Source organism: Vigna unguiculata, chromosome 5 (assembly GCF_037176805.1).
Source record: "Vigna unguiculata cultivar grain cowpea cultivar isolate G323 ecotype 2 chromosome 5, ASM3717680v1, whole genome shotgun sequence".
In the NCBI taxonomy this organism is placed as follows: Eukaryota; Viridiplantae; Streptophyta; class Magnoliopsida; order Fabales; family Fabaceae; genus Vigna; species Vigna unguiculata.
Window position 1 is genome coordinate 5,520,640 of NC_140796.1, and position 16,402 is coordinate 5,537,041.

The 16,402-nt window shown below is 25.4% G+C and overlaps 1 protein-coding gene across 2 annotated transcripts; it reads left to right on the forward strand.

Annotated features, from left to right (window-relative positions):
• Nucleotides 1-1,704: 1,704 nt before the first annotated feature.
• Nucleotides 1,705-5,619, forward strand: LOC114185275 (MATE efflux family protein). 2 transcript variants are annotated; one of them, XM_028072909.2, is made up of 8 exons: nucleotides 1,705-2,226; nucleotides 2,628-3,253; nucleotides 3,854-3,910; nucleotides 4,017-4,255; nucleotides 4,477-4,595; nucleotides 4,967-5,053; nucleotides 5,170-5,228; nucleotides 5,332-5,619. In XM_028072909.2, exons 1-8 carry the CDS (start codon nucleotides 1,954-1,956, stop codon nucleotides 5,357-5,359), a joined length of 1,488 nt encoding a protein of 495 aa, XP_027928710.1. In that variant the 5' UTR covers nucleotides 1,705-1,953; the 3' UTR covers nucleotides 5,360-5,619. The 2 variants fall into 2 exon arrangements, with proteins under 2 accessions (XP_027928710.1, XP_027928709.1); XM_028072908.2 differs by having other exon boundaries at nucleotides 5,343-5,619.
• Nucleotides 5,620-16,402: the final 10,783 nt, after the last annotated feature.

A 16,402-nucleotide genomic window follows, 5' to 3' on the forward strand; every position in this document is an offset into this window, starting at 1 on the left:
ATATATATATATATATATATATATATATATATATATATATATATATAACAACAAAAAATTATTGATTCAAAAAATTTTCAAATAGACGAGATGCGAACTTAAATGAGTGTGGACTTAAACGAATGTTTATTGTATTTCTAAAATTATTTAAAATAAATTAGATATAGAGTAGATTCAACATAATAATAATTTATTTTCAGTACAATAGAAAGTAAAACATTAGCCTTAATACAAAAATAAATTTTAGTTTTATTAATTTTATTAATGATTAAGATAACAAAACAAATGTTTAGTATTTAGCAATGGGTAGAAAAAATAATACTACTATGCAATTAATTTTATAATTTTTCAAACTTGACTCATATTTTAGATTCACTTAAGAGTTTTCACTAAAATTTAATTGCATATTAATACAATTTTTTTTCTTTGTTTGATAAATGTGACAATTATAAACAATCATACTTAATTATTTCAACTATTAGTAAAATTAAAAAAAGAATTAACAAAAATATTTTTTAAACTAAAATTATTATTTTTATTATGCTAAAAATAAAATATATTATATTAAACGGACTATTTACCTAAATATATATCATAATATTTATTCAGAAATAAAACTTTTAAAATATTTAAGCAAGTCCTTTTTAAAGAGACTTTTGGCCAATTTCCTACTAAATTAACAAAACTTCAATTTTTTATGAGAAGATAGAGTCAATTTTCATAATCACATTATTCCTTTAATTTTCATCATCAATTTCATTTCAAAACTTTCAATAGATTTTTGGTAATTAGGAGACTAAATAAAAGACATAAACATTGTTTACTTTTAAGTCCACGGGTGTAAGTAAAAATAGACTGCCTAACCAACTTTATTTTTATATTTGATTGAGACAAGAAGTTTTATAATTTTCAAACTATTTTTAATTCTTTAATATTTTAAACAATTTATTTGATTTTTTTCGATTTTATTTTTAGTATAATATTTTAATTATCATTAAATATAAAAATATTATGTATAAAAATGATGACCTGTGAAGTACCGAATTAATCTCAAATTCATTAATAATATCAAAGTTGGTGATTTATTTTGATGACTAACTTAGATAGGAACAATCATATTCTATTATGATAAAATTCAACTGACATGTGTATATTGAAATGCGTACGTTTTGTTGGTTTTGCATTTAAACGGGGTTTATATGTTCAAATTAAGTAATACTAATTATTACATGCAAACTATGTATTATTTGATGCCTTTTCTTAAAATGAATGATTTGGGTTATTTATTGTTAATATAAATTATTTGACAAAAATATTACAATAAACTATTATTAATTCTTACATTTCCAGAAGGCGAACTTTTAAGCTAATATATTGATAATTAATTCCAATCAATAATAAATAAAGATGGTAGAGTTGCAACAAGATAATATTTTTTTCTTTTTTGTACCTGTTCTAACATTGTCTGGCATGAAATTAAATGCGAAACAGTAAAAATATAGTAACTTAAAGAATTAAGATAACCTAAACAATTTAAATAACTTAAGAAAAGAAAATATAACTGGCCAATGTTGAAAGAAGCTAAATCAAGAAAAGAAACAGTGATTGTGGTCTACATGATTTCAATTCAAGGCAAGCCTAAATTATAGCCAAAAAAATCTTGTGTTGTGTTCACACAAAGATAGCAAGAAAATAGAAAGAAACAAAAGCCATTGAGAAGACCACTTTTCTTCTTGTTTTCTCTGCACTTGTCTTGCATGAGTTAAGTTTCTGCATGCAACAATCACCTGAGAAACAAAAAGGGTTGAATAAAAATCTGACAAAATAGGTAAAGAAGACAAAAGGGAAAATGGAGGAGGGAGCAATAGCTCACCCTCCTCTCCTGAAAACTCTCCCAAGAAAACACCAAAGTCGTCAGGAGGAGAGACGCCATTGTTCAACACTGTGAATTCCATGGAGAACACAGAGCTCCACCATGCTCCTGATAGTTTAGTTGACACAAACGCTGACTACACTAAAATGAGTTCCTTTGCAGATATTAGAACTGTCTTCTGTGTGGAATCCATAAAGCTTTGGGCAATTGCTGGCCCTATTGCTTTCAGCATACTGTGCAATTATGGTGTCAATTCCTTCACAAGCATCTTCGTTGGCCATCTTGGAGATTTGGAACTCTCTGCAGTCTCGATCTCTCTTTCTGTCATTTCAAATTTCTCCTTTGGTTTCTTGGTTAGCTTCTAACGTTTATAATCTCTTGGATTCTTTATCCGTGTTATTTTTAAGGTTAAATATGTTTTTAAGATCGAACTTTGACGTCAAATAGAATTTGACGTCAAATAGAATTTCGTATCTGTTTTAAACTTTGATACATTTTAGTCTCTAAACTTAAAAAATGAATAAATATAACTTTTTTAACCCAACTTTAAACTTGTTTGACACTTTTCGGCTTCTGTGTCAATTAAGAATGTGGTCCCAAATTAATTAATGTGATTAGTTCAAAATAAGGATATTCGTTTATCTTTAAAGTTTAAAGATGAAAATGTGTAAGAAAGTTTCGATTTTGCGTCAAAGTTTTGAACAGTTACTGGCAACAAATTGTGTAGTTGTTTCTAACAAAATGCTACTTGCAGCTTGGTATGGCAAGTGCATTGGAGACTCTATGTGGACAAGCATTTGGTGCTGGACAAGTAGAAATGCTAGGGGTTTACATGCAACGTTCTTGGATAATCTTATTGGGTGGGTGCATATGCCTCTTGCCAATTTACATCTACGCTGAGCCAATTCTTATACTCCTTGGGCAAGAACGTGATATTGCAGAGTTAGCTGGAGTATTCACCATTCAATCCATCCCTCAGATGTTTTCTCTGGCAATCAATTTCCCTACCCAAAAGTTCTTGCAGGCACAGACCAAAGTGGGGTTCCTTGCATGGCTGGGTTTTGTAGCCCTTATTTTACATGTCTTCATTCTGATTCTTTTCATGAAGGTGCTTGCTTGGGGCACTGGTGGTGCTGCTGCAGCCTATTGCACTACAGCTTGGATCATTGCTTTGGCTCAAGCTGCATATGTTATTGGTTGGTGCAAGGATGGGTGGAGAGGCTTCTCTTGGTTAGCCTTCAAGGATCTTTGGGCCTTTATCAAATTGTCTGTTGCTTCAGCCATCATGCTTTGCCTTGAGGTTTGGTATTTTATGATCTTGATTGTGCTCACTGGACACCTTGACAATCCAATTATTGCTGTTGGTTCTCTTTCTATATGGTAAGTTATATCCAAGTTCGAGTCTAGATTCTTTACTGATTTTTTTTTATATTATTTTTTCGCTAAACATCAAGAATGCATTGATGTTAGGATATTAAAATTCTGGTTTTTTTCGAATATGTGCGACTCATGACCCAAAATTACAAAATAAGATTGGTTAAAGAAAAAATTATAGATCTGGGTCAAATTGTGTTGATCCAGACCGATTTCTAAATATAAGTCGTCACATATTTGAACAATTTTCATGCGAATTTTAAATAAGACAAAGTCGTTGTTGTATATCCCGACGACTTTTGTACGAAGATGAACATAAGTCGTTAGAGCTCATAATGACTTCCATTTAATAGTATTCATCAATGAATACAAAACAGAGAAACAACACAGACAAAATAAGCAGAGAATTCAAAAGATAAATTCAACGGAGAATCCAAATTTCATTTCTTCCACGATCCATAAATGATCCTTGAATTGAAACGTGTTATCTAAATAGAACAAACCCAGTCGTGGAACATATTGATAATGTTTTTTTTCTATAAGGTTGTTGTCTAAAATAGCCTTAGAGCTTGGTGTTTGATGCGTGTTCTGCTTTTCCTCTCTCAGCATGAATATAAATGGATGGGAAGGAATGTTGTTTATAGGGATCAATGCAGCAATTAGGTAAATTCTTCATCCATGGCTTTTTTCTTTTTTTTTTCATGTTACTGTTAGGTGATTTTATACAACTTCAAATGAATGATTTCAATTTTCCTTTTCATTTTCTCAGTGTGAGGGTTTCAAATGAGCTCGGATTAGGGCGGCCAGTAGCAGCAAAATATTCAGTGATTGTAACAATTGTTGAGTCCCTCATCATTGGGTTGCTTTTCGCAGCCATTATTTTAATCACAAAAGACCATTTTGCTGTGATTTTCACTGCAAGTAAAGAAATGATTAAAGCAGTTTCTAAATTAGCAAACCTTCTTGGCATAACCATGATTCTGAACAGTGTTCAACCAGTTATATCAGGTAAGAGGATCCAAATAATTTGAATCGTATAACTTACTTTTAATTTATCAATTCGATCACTCTTAAATTATTATATCACATCATATCATTAAAAAAATTAAAATAAATAATTAAAAAATGATTGAAGTAATATATTAAAAAGTGAGTAAAAATAATAATTCAAAATATTATCATCTATACAGTATTAGGGAAATCATGAAATGCTTCTACTATTGTTTCAGGTGTTGCTGTTGGAGGGGGTTGGCAGTATTTGGTAGCCTACATCAACCTGTTTTGTTATTATATCCTGGGACTCCCTCTTGGCTTCTTTTTTGGCTACAAGTTGGGTTATAGAGTGGAGGTAAATTATACACCATTTTCACTCTCTTAGGTTTACAAGTGTATAACTGGAGGGAACAAACACTAATGAGATCTGAGTCCAACTAATATAAAATATTGACACTACTCTCAACCCAAAACCTGATTTTTCGTAACACACTCAGATAAAAAATCATCCAATTTCATCATCAAATGAGGCAAAACATAGCAATTTTCTTATGATCTCCCTTGATGACAACAAAAAGAAAATATCAATGAAACTCTCAAATTAGAATAATACAGATAACAACAACAGATCGTGTCGGACACAGATAGGGTTTATCTGCTATAACAGAAAATTCGGTTTGTTACCTCTTGTCGAACTAAATTGACATGGAAAGTGTTGTTTCGCAGGGTATTTGGATTGGGATGATCTGCGGGACAGCTTTGCAAACATTCATCTTGTTGGTCATTGTCTATAGAACCAACTGGAACAAGGAGGTTAGAATCAGTGTTTTCTGGGCAACTATGAAACTAAAATTCATAACTTAATCGATTGACTAAGATGAACAAACACATTTTTATGTTTTTCGTTGCTAATTAAGCTAAAATTTCAGGTTGAGCAAGCATCAGAACGAATGCGGCAATGGACCGGACAAGAAATGGATAATACAACGTAAAATCAAAAAAAATTCAAACCCTTTGTTTATACTTTTATTATGTGATGTGACTAAGATGTTTGCATATGTAATCATGTTTCTGTTGGGTTTTAAATCTAGGGCTTCTCCAGGCGCGGCGAAGAGTTAGTCTCTCTCAAATCCAGTACCGGCTACATAGAGATGAATGAATAGACTTTTCTTCTTTTCATGAAGATTTTATCAGTTACATAGTCACTGATCAACATGTCCAAGAAAAATGTAATCATTTGCAAATTTTGTTAAATATTTTTTATGTTCTTGTGTGATAAAGTACAGTTTTTGTATTTGTAAATATAGGTTTGTTTGATATCAGTTCTGTCATATCAATGATATAAATAAATAAATAAATGTCAAACCTTTAATTGTTTCTTTATTTGCTTTTCAGTTTAGAGTTTTATCTTTTTCCTGAATCACTATTTATTCATTTATAATATCTAAAGTAAATTATACTCATCACTGAGAAAAGTAAGTTTAAAGTTACTATACAATTTATAATTCATTTTACTTAATCCTGATAAAATAGATATATGTAAATTCTACCTTCTCTTCTAAGCCAAAATGTTAATTGTTTTTCATTTGGTTAACAAAGTTTTTGATTGACATCTTGAAAATGAAAACTCGTTTGAAAACTACTGTGAAGAGATTTTGACTTTGTGTTTAAGAATTGTGTAACTAAATCTCTGGAAATAGATTACAAGTAACTCATTACATTTTTTTCATTCTTATTTCAGAATTCAAGGACAAGTTTGATAATTCAAGTAATTTATTACAATTTTTTCGAAAAAACTTGAAGAAAATCGACAGTTTTTGGAACAATCGGTTAGAGGGTTTGATAATGAATGAAAATATTTATAATTTTAAACCCAGAGTGTATTATGAACATGTACAAAATTTATAATTTGTTATGGTTGATTTTCCTAATGATTGGTGTGTCATTGGCGATTTTAATGCAGTTCTTGACACTTCTGAATGCAGAGGACGTAATACGAACATATCTGAGGTTTAACATAAGCAGAAAAATGATTCCGTTTTCCTTATTCAACCTATTGAAAATAATATAAATCATAATCAAAATTTGGATCGAATATAAGCCGAAGATAATCAAAACTATATACAAATATCCTTTTCGACCGATATATTTTATTTAATTCATTACTAAAAAAAATGCAATTTAAATATCGATATTAGTCACTTAAATAATTTAGTCGCAAATTATTATTGAAATAGTCACTGATTCATCGTAGTCGCAAATAGCCACCGATTTAACAACTAAATAAATGTACAATAATATTCATTATTATAGCGACTGAAATAGCCACCGAAAACTTTTAGTCTCGAAATATTATGTTTTAGCCACCAATTTAGTGACCAAAATAAATCTTATTTTGCAAAATATATTTAATATGGTAATTAGTCACCGAATATTTTCGGTCGCTAAACATTATTTAATATGTAATGTTTTAGCCATCGATCTAACGACCGAAATAAATTTTATTTTGTAAAATATATTTAATATGGTAATTAGTCACCGAATATTTTCGGACGCTAAAATATTATTTAATATCTTATATTTTAGCTACCGATTTAGCTTCCAAAATAAATTTTATTTTTGTAAAATATATTTAACAGGATAATTAGCCATCGAATATTTTTGATCGCTAAAACAATATTTAATATGTAATATTTTAGTCATCGATTTAGCGATCGAAAGAAATATTATTTTATAAAATATGTTAAATATATTAGTTAATCACCGAATATTTTTCGCTCACTAAAACGTTATCCAATATCTAATACTTTAGGCACCAAATAAAATATTATATTATAAAATATATTTAATATATTAAGTAGTCACTTAATATTTTCAATAGCTAAAATATTATTTATTTAATATAAGTTATAATTAATTAAATTATGTATTTTTACATTTTGTGGACACTTAAAGAAAAATAATATCCTACTTTAAAAAATACTCCACTACCATTAGAACCACTATCACCACCAACATTAGCACCACCACCACCACTATCACTACCACCACGACCACCACCTTCACCACCACATCCACATTTCTTTACATTTGAAATATCTAAATTAATTTTATAAAAGTTGGCTACGATAAAGAATTATCATGTGGTCAACAAAATCTTCAATGTTATACATCCAACTACATTGTTATTAAATTTATGTTTATTATAGATGTTATTATTCTCCAATAATACTTTAGATTATTCTTATCATATTTATTTGTCATGAGAAAAATATATTGAAATAAAAAAATATAAATAAATAAAGATAATCAATACATAGAACTAGAAAATAATGAAAGATAAATATAAATAGTTCAATAAAAAATACTTATATATAATTGAAAATATTATAGATGTTATTATTCTCCAATAATACTTTAGATTATTCTTATCATATTTATTTGTCATAATAAAAATATATTGAAATAAAAAATATAAATAAATAAAGAGAATCAATACATAATTAGATAATAGAACCGGAAAATAATGAAAGATAAATATAAATAGTTCAATAAAAAATAGTTATATATAATTGAAAATAAATATAAATAATCAAATAAATAAGACAAATGTGTAATTGGTAGGGATGACAAGGTGTGCGAAAAGGACGAGTTTCGTTATCCTATACTAAAAAAAATCATCTCATCTTCTTACCTAAATACAATAGGGGTGAAATTTTTGTCACATCCTCGTCCCCACAGGATAACGATTATACATTGGTACTCATGCCCGTGTCTGTACCTGTATCCATATTTATATATGTTTCTTTAGTGTTTGAGTATCAATTAATTATTGTTCACAAAATAATAAAAGTTCTTGCAAAGAACCTATAATATTATCAAATATTTAATATCAAAATGATGTATTTTCGTTTCTTCAATATCAAATATTTAGAAATAAATTATAATGGTATATATTTTAGAGTACAAAATAAAATTTCATAAGACCAAAATATTTATTAAATTTGCAAATTTAATGAAACAAAGTTGATAAAATTAAAAAAAAAATAAAAATTAAAAAAAGAAAACATAAAATCCAATTTAAAAATATTTTAAATGTCTCTTTATTCCCATACTTTAAATTCTAATGAAATATTGTTCTTACGAGGTCGATTTATATCCTGTAAAGTCTCATAAGCAACTCCAACGATCCGTAAACTCGTCTTCAAAGGGAACTCGTGAACTCGTCTCCTGGTCACGAACGAAAGAGGGAAAGGTGCCTGCAAAAGACACTTTGATGCCAAAGTCGGTTTGAGATATGCCTTTATACTAAGGTCATGGGCTTTACCTGGTTGGGCTTTGGTTTAGTTGACCTAATCACCTGTTAATCAGAATGAGTTTATTAACCTCAAATTTATCTTCTTTAAGTGGTGGTTATACTAATTTGGCTAATCGTCGTGGTCCAAGTACATGTCATCCCACAGGACCGACATGTGCCCCCAGTTGTGTATGCTAAAGGGTTTTCTAGTCGTATAGTCTCACTAGCCCCTCAGGTTGTGTCCCCTAGGGGGCATCCCGTCAGCACAAAAATTATTTTTATACACCAATACAAATTATAATATACCATTTGGATGAAATCACACAAAGAACAAAAATTAAACTAATAATAATTGAAATTTAGCATAAGTCTATCATTTTTTAAACTTCAATATATGTTAGATGATGATAAATAAGATTCATGACAATAACATTAAATTATTATATTATAGTAAATGAGTTTTTTTATACAATTGTAGTGATAGAATTACATTTATGATGATGAGTTACAAAATAAAAATAATTATATAAAAAAGTATTTTACATATGATAAAAATAAACAACAAATAAAAATGTTAAAAAGAAGTCAAATGTGTGTCTTAAAGTTAATTTGATACACCACTGAATGACATCGCGCAAAGAAAAACAAATGTATTATTAAGGATATGATAAAAATAAGGTCAAATTATATCTTTGGTCTCCATTTTCGTATCAAAATATCAATTTGGTCTCTCTATTTTTTTTATCTCAATTTGATCCCTGTTTTGGGAAATTTGATGCAATCAAGTCTTTTCCGTTAGTTAGTTGTGTAGTAACGGTGTTAAATTAGATGCCATGTGTCAGTTCCTAAATCTTTTTGAATTTTTTATTATTTTTAAAATAATAATAAAAATTTTGCCACGTGTCAAGCTGACATCGTGTCACGTGGCAGTGACAGTGCCACGTGTCACTTTTATGTCAAGTGTCATTTTCTCATTCTCAATTTGATCCCTGTATTTTAATTTTTATCTCAATTTAGTTCTAATTTTTGAAAAAATAGTGCAATTTCGTCCATCTCCAAATTAAAACAAAAATTAATTTTCATATAAATTTTATACAAATATTTATTTTAAATTTGACTTTTTTATTCAAATTGATTTTTTTATTATATATTTTCAACAAAACTAAGTTTATTTAAATTTGTTTCACATTCAATTTTACTTCAAATTATTTTCAAATTTTAAATTTATTTGTTTTTCATTGTTACATAAACTAGTTACTTTTTTTTAAAATTTATATAATTGTTATGTTTACACCAACTAAAACATTTGTATAGAAATTATTGAATTTTACACATTTTAAAAATATGCAATTATTTAAAATATAAATTCAAATAAAAACAATATTAGAGTATGATGTAATAAAAATATCAATATAATTTATGATTTTTTTTGTTATTAGCATTATTTTCTATCAACAACTTTAAAACAATTTTAAATAAAGTTCAATGTAAAATATAAATTTAAATAAACTTAATCTTGTTCAAAATATTTACTTCAAATATTAATTTTGATAGAAATATTTGTGTACATTTGTATGAAAATTAAATTTAGTTTCAATTTGGAAAATGGCAAAATTGCTCAATTTTTACAAAAATTGAGACTAAATTGAGATAAAAATTAAAATATTAGGACCAAATTGAGAATAGGAAAATGACACCTGACATAATAGTAGCATGTGGCACTGTCACTGCCACGTGGCATTATGTCAGATTAACATGTGGTAAATTTTTAATTTTTTTTAATTTAAAAAAAATAAAAAAAATCCAAGAACTAACACATGACATCCCATTTAACGTCGTTACTACATCATTAACAAAGGGACTTGATTGCATCAAATTTTTCAAAATAGGGACCAAGTTGAGATAAAAAAAATAGAGGGTCCAAATTGATATTTTGCTACGAAAATGGGGACCAAAGATATAATTTAACCTAAAGATAAAAAATACCTTAAAGATCTAAGAAAACTTTTCAAAAATCAAACTAATTGAACCACTTAGAGGTAATAAAAATTGTTTTACCAAAAACAAAAATAGATTTTCGAAAGAAAAAATTATTAAGAATAAGAGAACAAAGAAGATGAATATTTTATATTATCTAATAAATGAAGAGTTTATGTTATTGAAGACTTAAATTTTGAGAATTAAGCATTGTCATTTGAAATAAATAAAAATATTAAAAAGGAATAAAATATTCAAATATAAGATATAAAAACTATCTAATTTATATACATCATTCATTTGAACACGAATGCACAAAGGTTTTAATAAGAGAGAAAATATCTTACACATGTGAATTAATTTTAGGGTAAGCCAACCAATTAGAAAAGAGAAAAAATAGAAGTGAGGCTAAAAGAAAAATAAAGATTACAAAACTAACACCTAAGAATAACATATATATATATATATATATATATATATATATATATATATTAATATTAGATTATCCAATAAACTATGAATATTTTAGTAGTTTGAGATGGATACGTAAATGAGATGAGAGTAATGATGAATATTAGGGTGGGGACGGGATAGGATACGTAGATATCCACTATTAAAAAAACTTAATATTTCTTGTCAATTTTTTTTTTTAATTTTTTAAAAATACTTATAAATTTTGTTATGAAAAAAATTGTAGGAAATTGCTGTCAATTCTTTTGCAAAATGTTTTGTATAATAAATTTTATAGGAAATACTGACGAATTTTATAATTTTGTAGGAAATAATTACTCACAGAGGAATTATCTGCCAATTAATTATCTGCCAATTAATACTCTTAGAAAAAATAGTAGAAAAAAAGTATTTTCTTGCAAATTTTTTTAACAAATTTACAAGAAAAATCTCATGTAATATGAAAAATTTTAGTAGTGATTCATCCTTATTCTCATATCTAATTGAAAAAATTGACTATTATTCATATACATACCTAATCAATACAAGATTTTTCGTTAAAACGGAACTAAGTTGGAACAATAGACAAATTTATTTACCATATATTAATAAATAGAATGAGGTTCAACACATGTCTCATTAAATTATTACAATTATAAAATAAAATAAAAAGGATAAATAATGTTTTTTCCATACCTTAATAAAGAGTTAACGAAGAAAAAATATATTCTAAATTTTTTTTCTCTTACTTCTTCACCATTATTTCTCTTTCTTCTTTTTCTTTTTCTTTTCCACTTTGGTCTATTTCTTTCTTTCCTCTTCCTCATCTCTTATTCTCTCTCTTCTTTCTCACCTTCTCGTAATTCTCCCACATGCGGTCATTAAATTTTTATTTAAATTTATTTTATTGTAAGCATTAATTGTTTGCTAACATATCTTTTAACCTATGATGCATAGATACGATACGTGTATTGGATACGACACGTATTACATAAGATGATACATTTATTTTGAAAATAATAAGATACGATATATGATAGATATATGAGATACATGATATATAAATATTGAAAAGTATACAATAATTCTTAAAAACTTATATAATTGTTAGTAGCTAATGTTAGTGAGCAATTTAGAAACCAATTATTTTGGTAGTCAAAACATTGATAGCTAATGTTAGTAACTAATTTAGAAACCAATTCATAATAAAAACCATTTTAATTAACAATTTAGAGATCAATTATAATTGTTTAGAACTATTTTAGTTGTCAATAATTTTTAGTTTTTAAATTGGTACCTCAATTGATCCCTATATAATGATTCAGTATTTGTTGTCACTAAACTTAGTCATTATTCAACAAATTTCTTTTAGTGTACGACGACTTTATAAATTAGATACTTCATTAATAAGTATCGATAAAGTATCGAATACGAATACGTGTCGGATACAGATACATAACCCAAGTGGAAGTATCAGTGCATCATAGCTTTTAACTAATGCTTATATGTTCGATATAGATACGTTACATTAAAAAAAAAAACTAATAATTTGATTTTAGTGAATTTTTTAATTAAAATTAGTCCATTTTTTAAAATTTTTATCTAATTTAGTTTTTCAACTTTAAAATTACATAGATTTAATCATTTTAACTAAATTTTGTTAAGTTTATTTAACATTTCAAACGTGATTTACGATAATATTTGAATTGTTTATATTGTTTGATACATTCTCGCTTCAATATTAATTGAGAAACGCGTATAAAACATAAAGTAAACTTAACAAAATTTAGTTAAAAAAAAATAAATTTAATAAATTCACGAATTTCTAAAGATGAGTGACTAAATTGGTCTAAAATTTTGAAAAAAAAAACTTATTTCAATTTTAATGAAAAATTAAAAGATCAAAAATATATTTAACCTTATAAATAAATAAATAAATATAATATTTAAATTAAGCAAAAATAATATATTATATTCAAAATATATTTTGTTATAAATTTTAAGACGTTACGTCATGAAAATAATTACCAAGTATACTAAAGTCACAAATAAAATAATTTCATCTAATTATAGTTTTCTTTCTACATCCTCGGGACATCTTTTTGTGTTCTCCTAATATATAAAATGACTAAAATGCGTATTTTGGTCCTTATTTTTAAGGTTTTGATTACTTTTTTCTTCTATATTCTTTTACTCTATTGACTTATTATATTTTAAAAATAGAGTCAATGGTGTATTTGTCGTTCAATTCGTGTTAATATTGTTTGGAATGTGATCACGTGTTAGTTCAAACTCTTTTTTCTTTAAAAAATAAATAAAAAATAATATTCTACATGATAAAAATAAACAACAAATAAAAATATTAAAAAAATTATCAAATGAGTATTTTAAAAACAATTATAGAAACTATCGAATGAAATCGCACAAAGAAAAATAAATATATAATTAAGGGTATGATAAAATGAAAAATACCTTAGAGATTTAAGAAAACTTTTCAAATATCAGCATAATCAATGGTTGAGAAATAACGATTTTTTTTTCGCAAAACAAAAGAGTTTTTCAAATGAAACAAAAATTATTAATAATAGAGTAAAAAAGATAAATTTTTTATATTACCTCGGAAATAAAAGTTTTATGTCATTAGAAAAGAATAAAAATATTCAAATGTGAGACATCAAAAATATTTAATTGATATACATCAATTGAACATAATTGCATAAATGTTATGATATGATGAATTTTTTTTGGAGATGCAAATGAATTTCATGAAAAAACAAATAATGAGAAGAAATTAAAAATAATATATATATATATATATATATATATATATATAAGGTTACTTGATTGATTATGAATATTTTAGTAATGTAATTAGGACAGAGATATGGCGGAAACGAGTATTATGACGGGAACGAATATGTACATCCCGATACCTAATGGAAAAAGCCGGTGAATCCTCATACCCATACCCAGGAGAATTCCTGTCAAAATGAAAACATATTCAAACAATATTTATATAAACGAGTTTATTTGTTATCCCTAACTTCATAATTCAGTTACACTTGAAAAGAACTCACATTTGATAAAAATAATTAAAGTGTAAGTAATCTTTAAGATTGTTACAATTTAAGCAAACAAACCACAAACACTCCATTTAAAAATATAGAGAAACAAATAAATCACACTTAAATATTAGGATCAAAATATTAAGTCTATTTCAATATATATATATATATATATATATATATATATAATATAACATTTTAAAAATTATATAGAATGAATAAAAATTATATAATATTTGAAAAATATTATTTTAATCAGAATATATTTTAAATTATGTAATTTTGAATAGATATATTTTGAATTATATAATTTAGAGTTATGAAATTTTGTTCTGCATAATATAAAATATTGTTTTAAACTATCTAATTTAAAATTACATTTTAAACAAAATAATCATATTTTGAATTACATTATCTAGAATACATAATTTGGATATATTATTATAAGAACATCTTCATTACTTTACATATATGAAGATGAGAAAATAACTAAGATGAATAAGAAAAACTCTTATTCAATTAGGTATTGGATAACCAAATGATTTTGTAGGATATGGTTCTGTCCAATAATAAATATGGCATCACGAATATTTGAATCTATGACAAAAACATTTGTGTAAATCCTCATTGGAATTTTAAAATTTTATTTAATTTGGCAAAGGTATTTTGGCATAGATCGCATGTATTCTCTAATAGAAGCAAAACTTTAACCTTTTTTTAAATTTATTGACTTACCAATTACTAGAATGACAAATATAATTTCCTAAATGTATTTTTGTTTTAAATACATTATTTATAATGCATTTTGAATTCTTTCACTAATTGACGTTTTTTTTATAAATAAACAAGTATTGTTAAAATAATTAATGTTTTTAAAGTAAGATTTTTTTTTTAAATAAGTCAAACTATCAAATTAATGAATAATTGGTAGTTTAAATGAATTTTCAATTATATCCATAATTAATGATTTTAAATTTTAAAATAAATAAAAGTACTGTTAAAATAATAAATGTTTGCTTTGAGTATAGAACAAGTGGCAAATACAAACTGAATAAAGTCACAAATAAATTATGTGTTTGAGTTCATTTTTAAAGAAAAAAAAAAGTATACGTTTACTATCAATTGTAAGTTTTAATTTTAAATTAAATATTTAATTTAATTATTAATTATAATTTAAGTCATGATAAATGTGGTCATTCTTAATTAAATTTTTATTAATTGTTTTTGGTTTATTGAGTAATAAGTATTAATTTTTTTATAAGTTTATATGATTGTTATTTTGTGTTGTTAGCTTATTTATTTGTTTTAATGTATTTAAAATGTTTAACTACTCTTTTGATATTTTTTTGTTCAAAAGTGTCAGATTGGTCCTCCACTATTTTTTAAGGCTCAATTTGTTTTTTATTTTTTTAAAATTGATGCAATGTGGTCGTTTTTGTTAAACTTATTGAAACGAAACAAAAATTTTTCATCAAGACTGAAGTGGTTAATAATAATGATTTACTTTATTGATGTAACTAACATAATCATAATGCCAATTTTGATAAAAAAAAATCATTGATTTGCTTGAGAAATTTGACAAAAAGGATCAAATTTGATTAATTTTTAAAAAATTATGACCAAAATTGAAACTTATAAAGATTAGAGGACTAATTTGACATTTTTGAACAAAAACAGAAACCAAAAGAGTAATTAAACCTATTAAAAATATGGAACTATGTTATTAATATAAAATTATATTATAAAACAAGTCACATTTGTTATTTTTGACAAAATTGATCTTATTAGAAAAATAAAATTATGAGATTACATTGTTCATAAAAACATTTAATTTGTTTTAATATTTTATCACATAAAATTCACAACAAAATATTCATTACAACAATAAGAAACAAATATTTTTTAGGTAAAAGTCCAATTACTTCATTCTCATGTCATCAACTATAAAAAACTTCAAGGAGATAAAAGACTTGCTTTAAGTCTATAAAAAGCACTTCAAATTTTTTTATACTAATATTTCTCTATTAAATTGATTATAAAATTATGTTTAAGAAAAAAAATTATACTGAGATATCTTTATTAAATTAATTATAAAATAATATTTAAAAAAAAAGCCTAAAAAAGTTTTGTAGTACTAATATACGTCTGATAATTTAATTATTCTTTATGTTTAAGAATATAATTTAATTAAATTATCATAAATGTTTGTTAATTTTTATTGGTATTAATAATAATATTTAATGAGTTAAAACTTTTTTCAATAAATTATAATTTTGTTTTGGAAAAAGAATGATTATTTATCTTTATTCTCATATAATTAATTTATATTTTCTTCGTTTAATTTGTGACTTGTGACTTTTCATGTACTGATTT

Excerpts from the sequence above, each read along its gene's own strand:
- LOC114185275 (XM_028072908.2), top strand. The coding sequence starts at position 1,954 with ATGGAGAACACAGAGCTCCACCATGCTCCTGATAGTTTAGTTGACACA. Across the intron at positions 2,227-2,627 it reads ATTTCTCCTTTGGTTTCTTG|CTTGGTATGGCAAGTGCATT; the intron begins GTTAGCTTCTAA and ends TGCTACTTGCAG. Across the intron at positions 4,256-4,476 it reads TGTTCAACCAGTTATATCAG|GTGTTGCTGTTGGAGGGGGT; the intron begins GTAAGAGGATCC and ends CTATTGTTTCAG.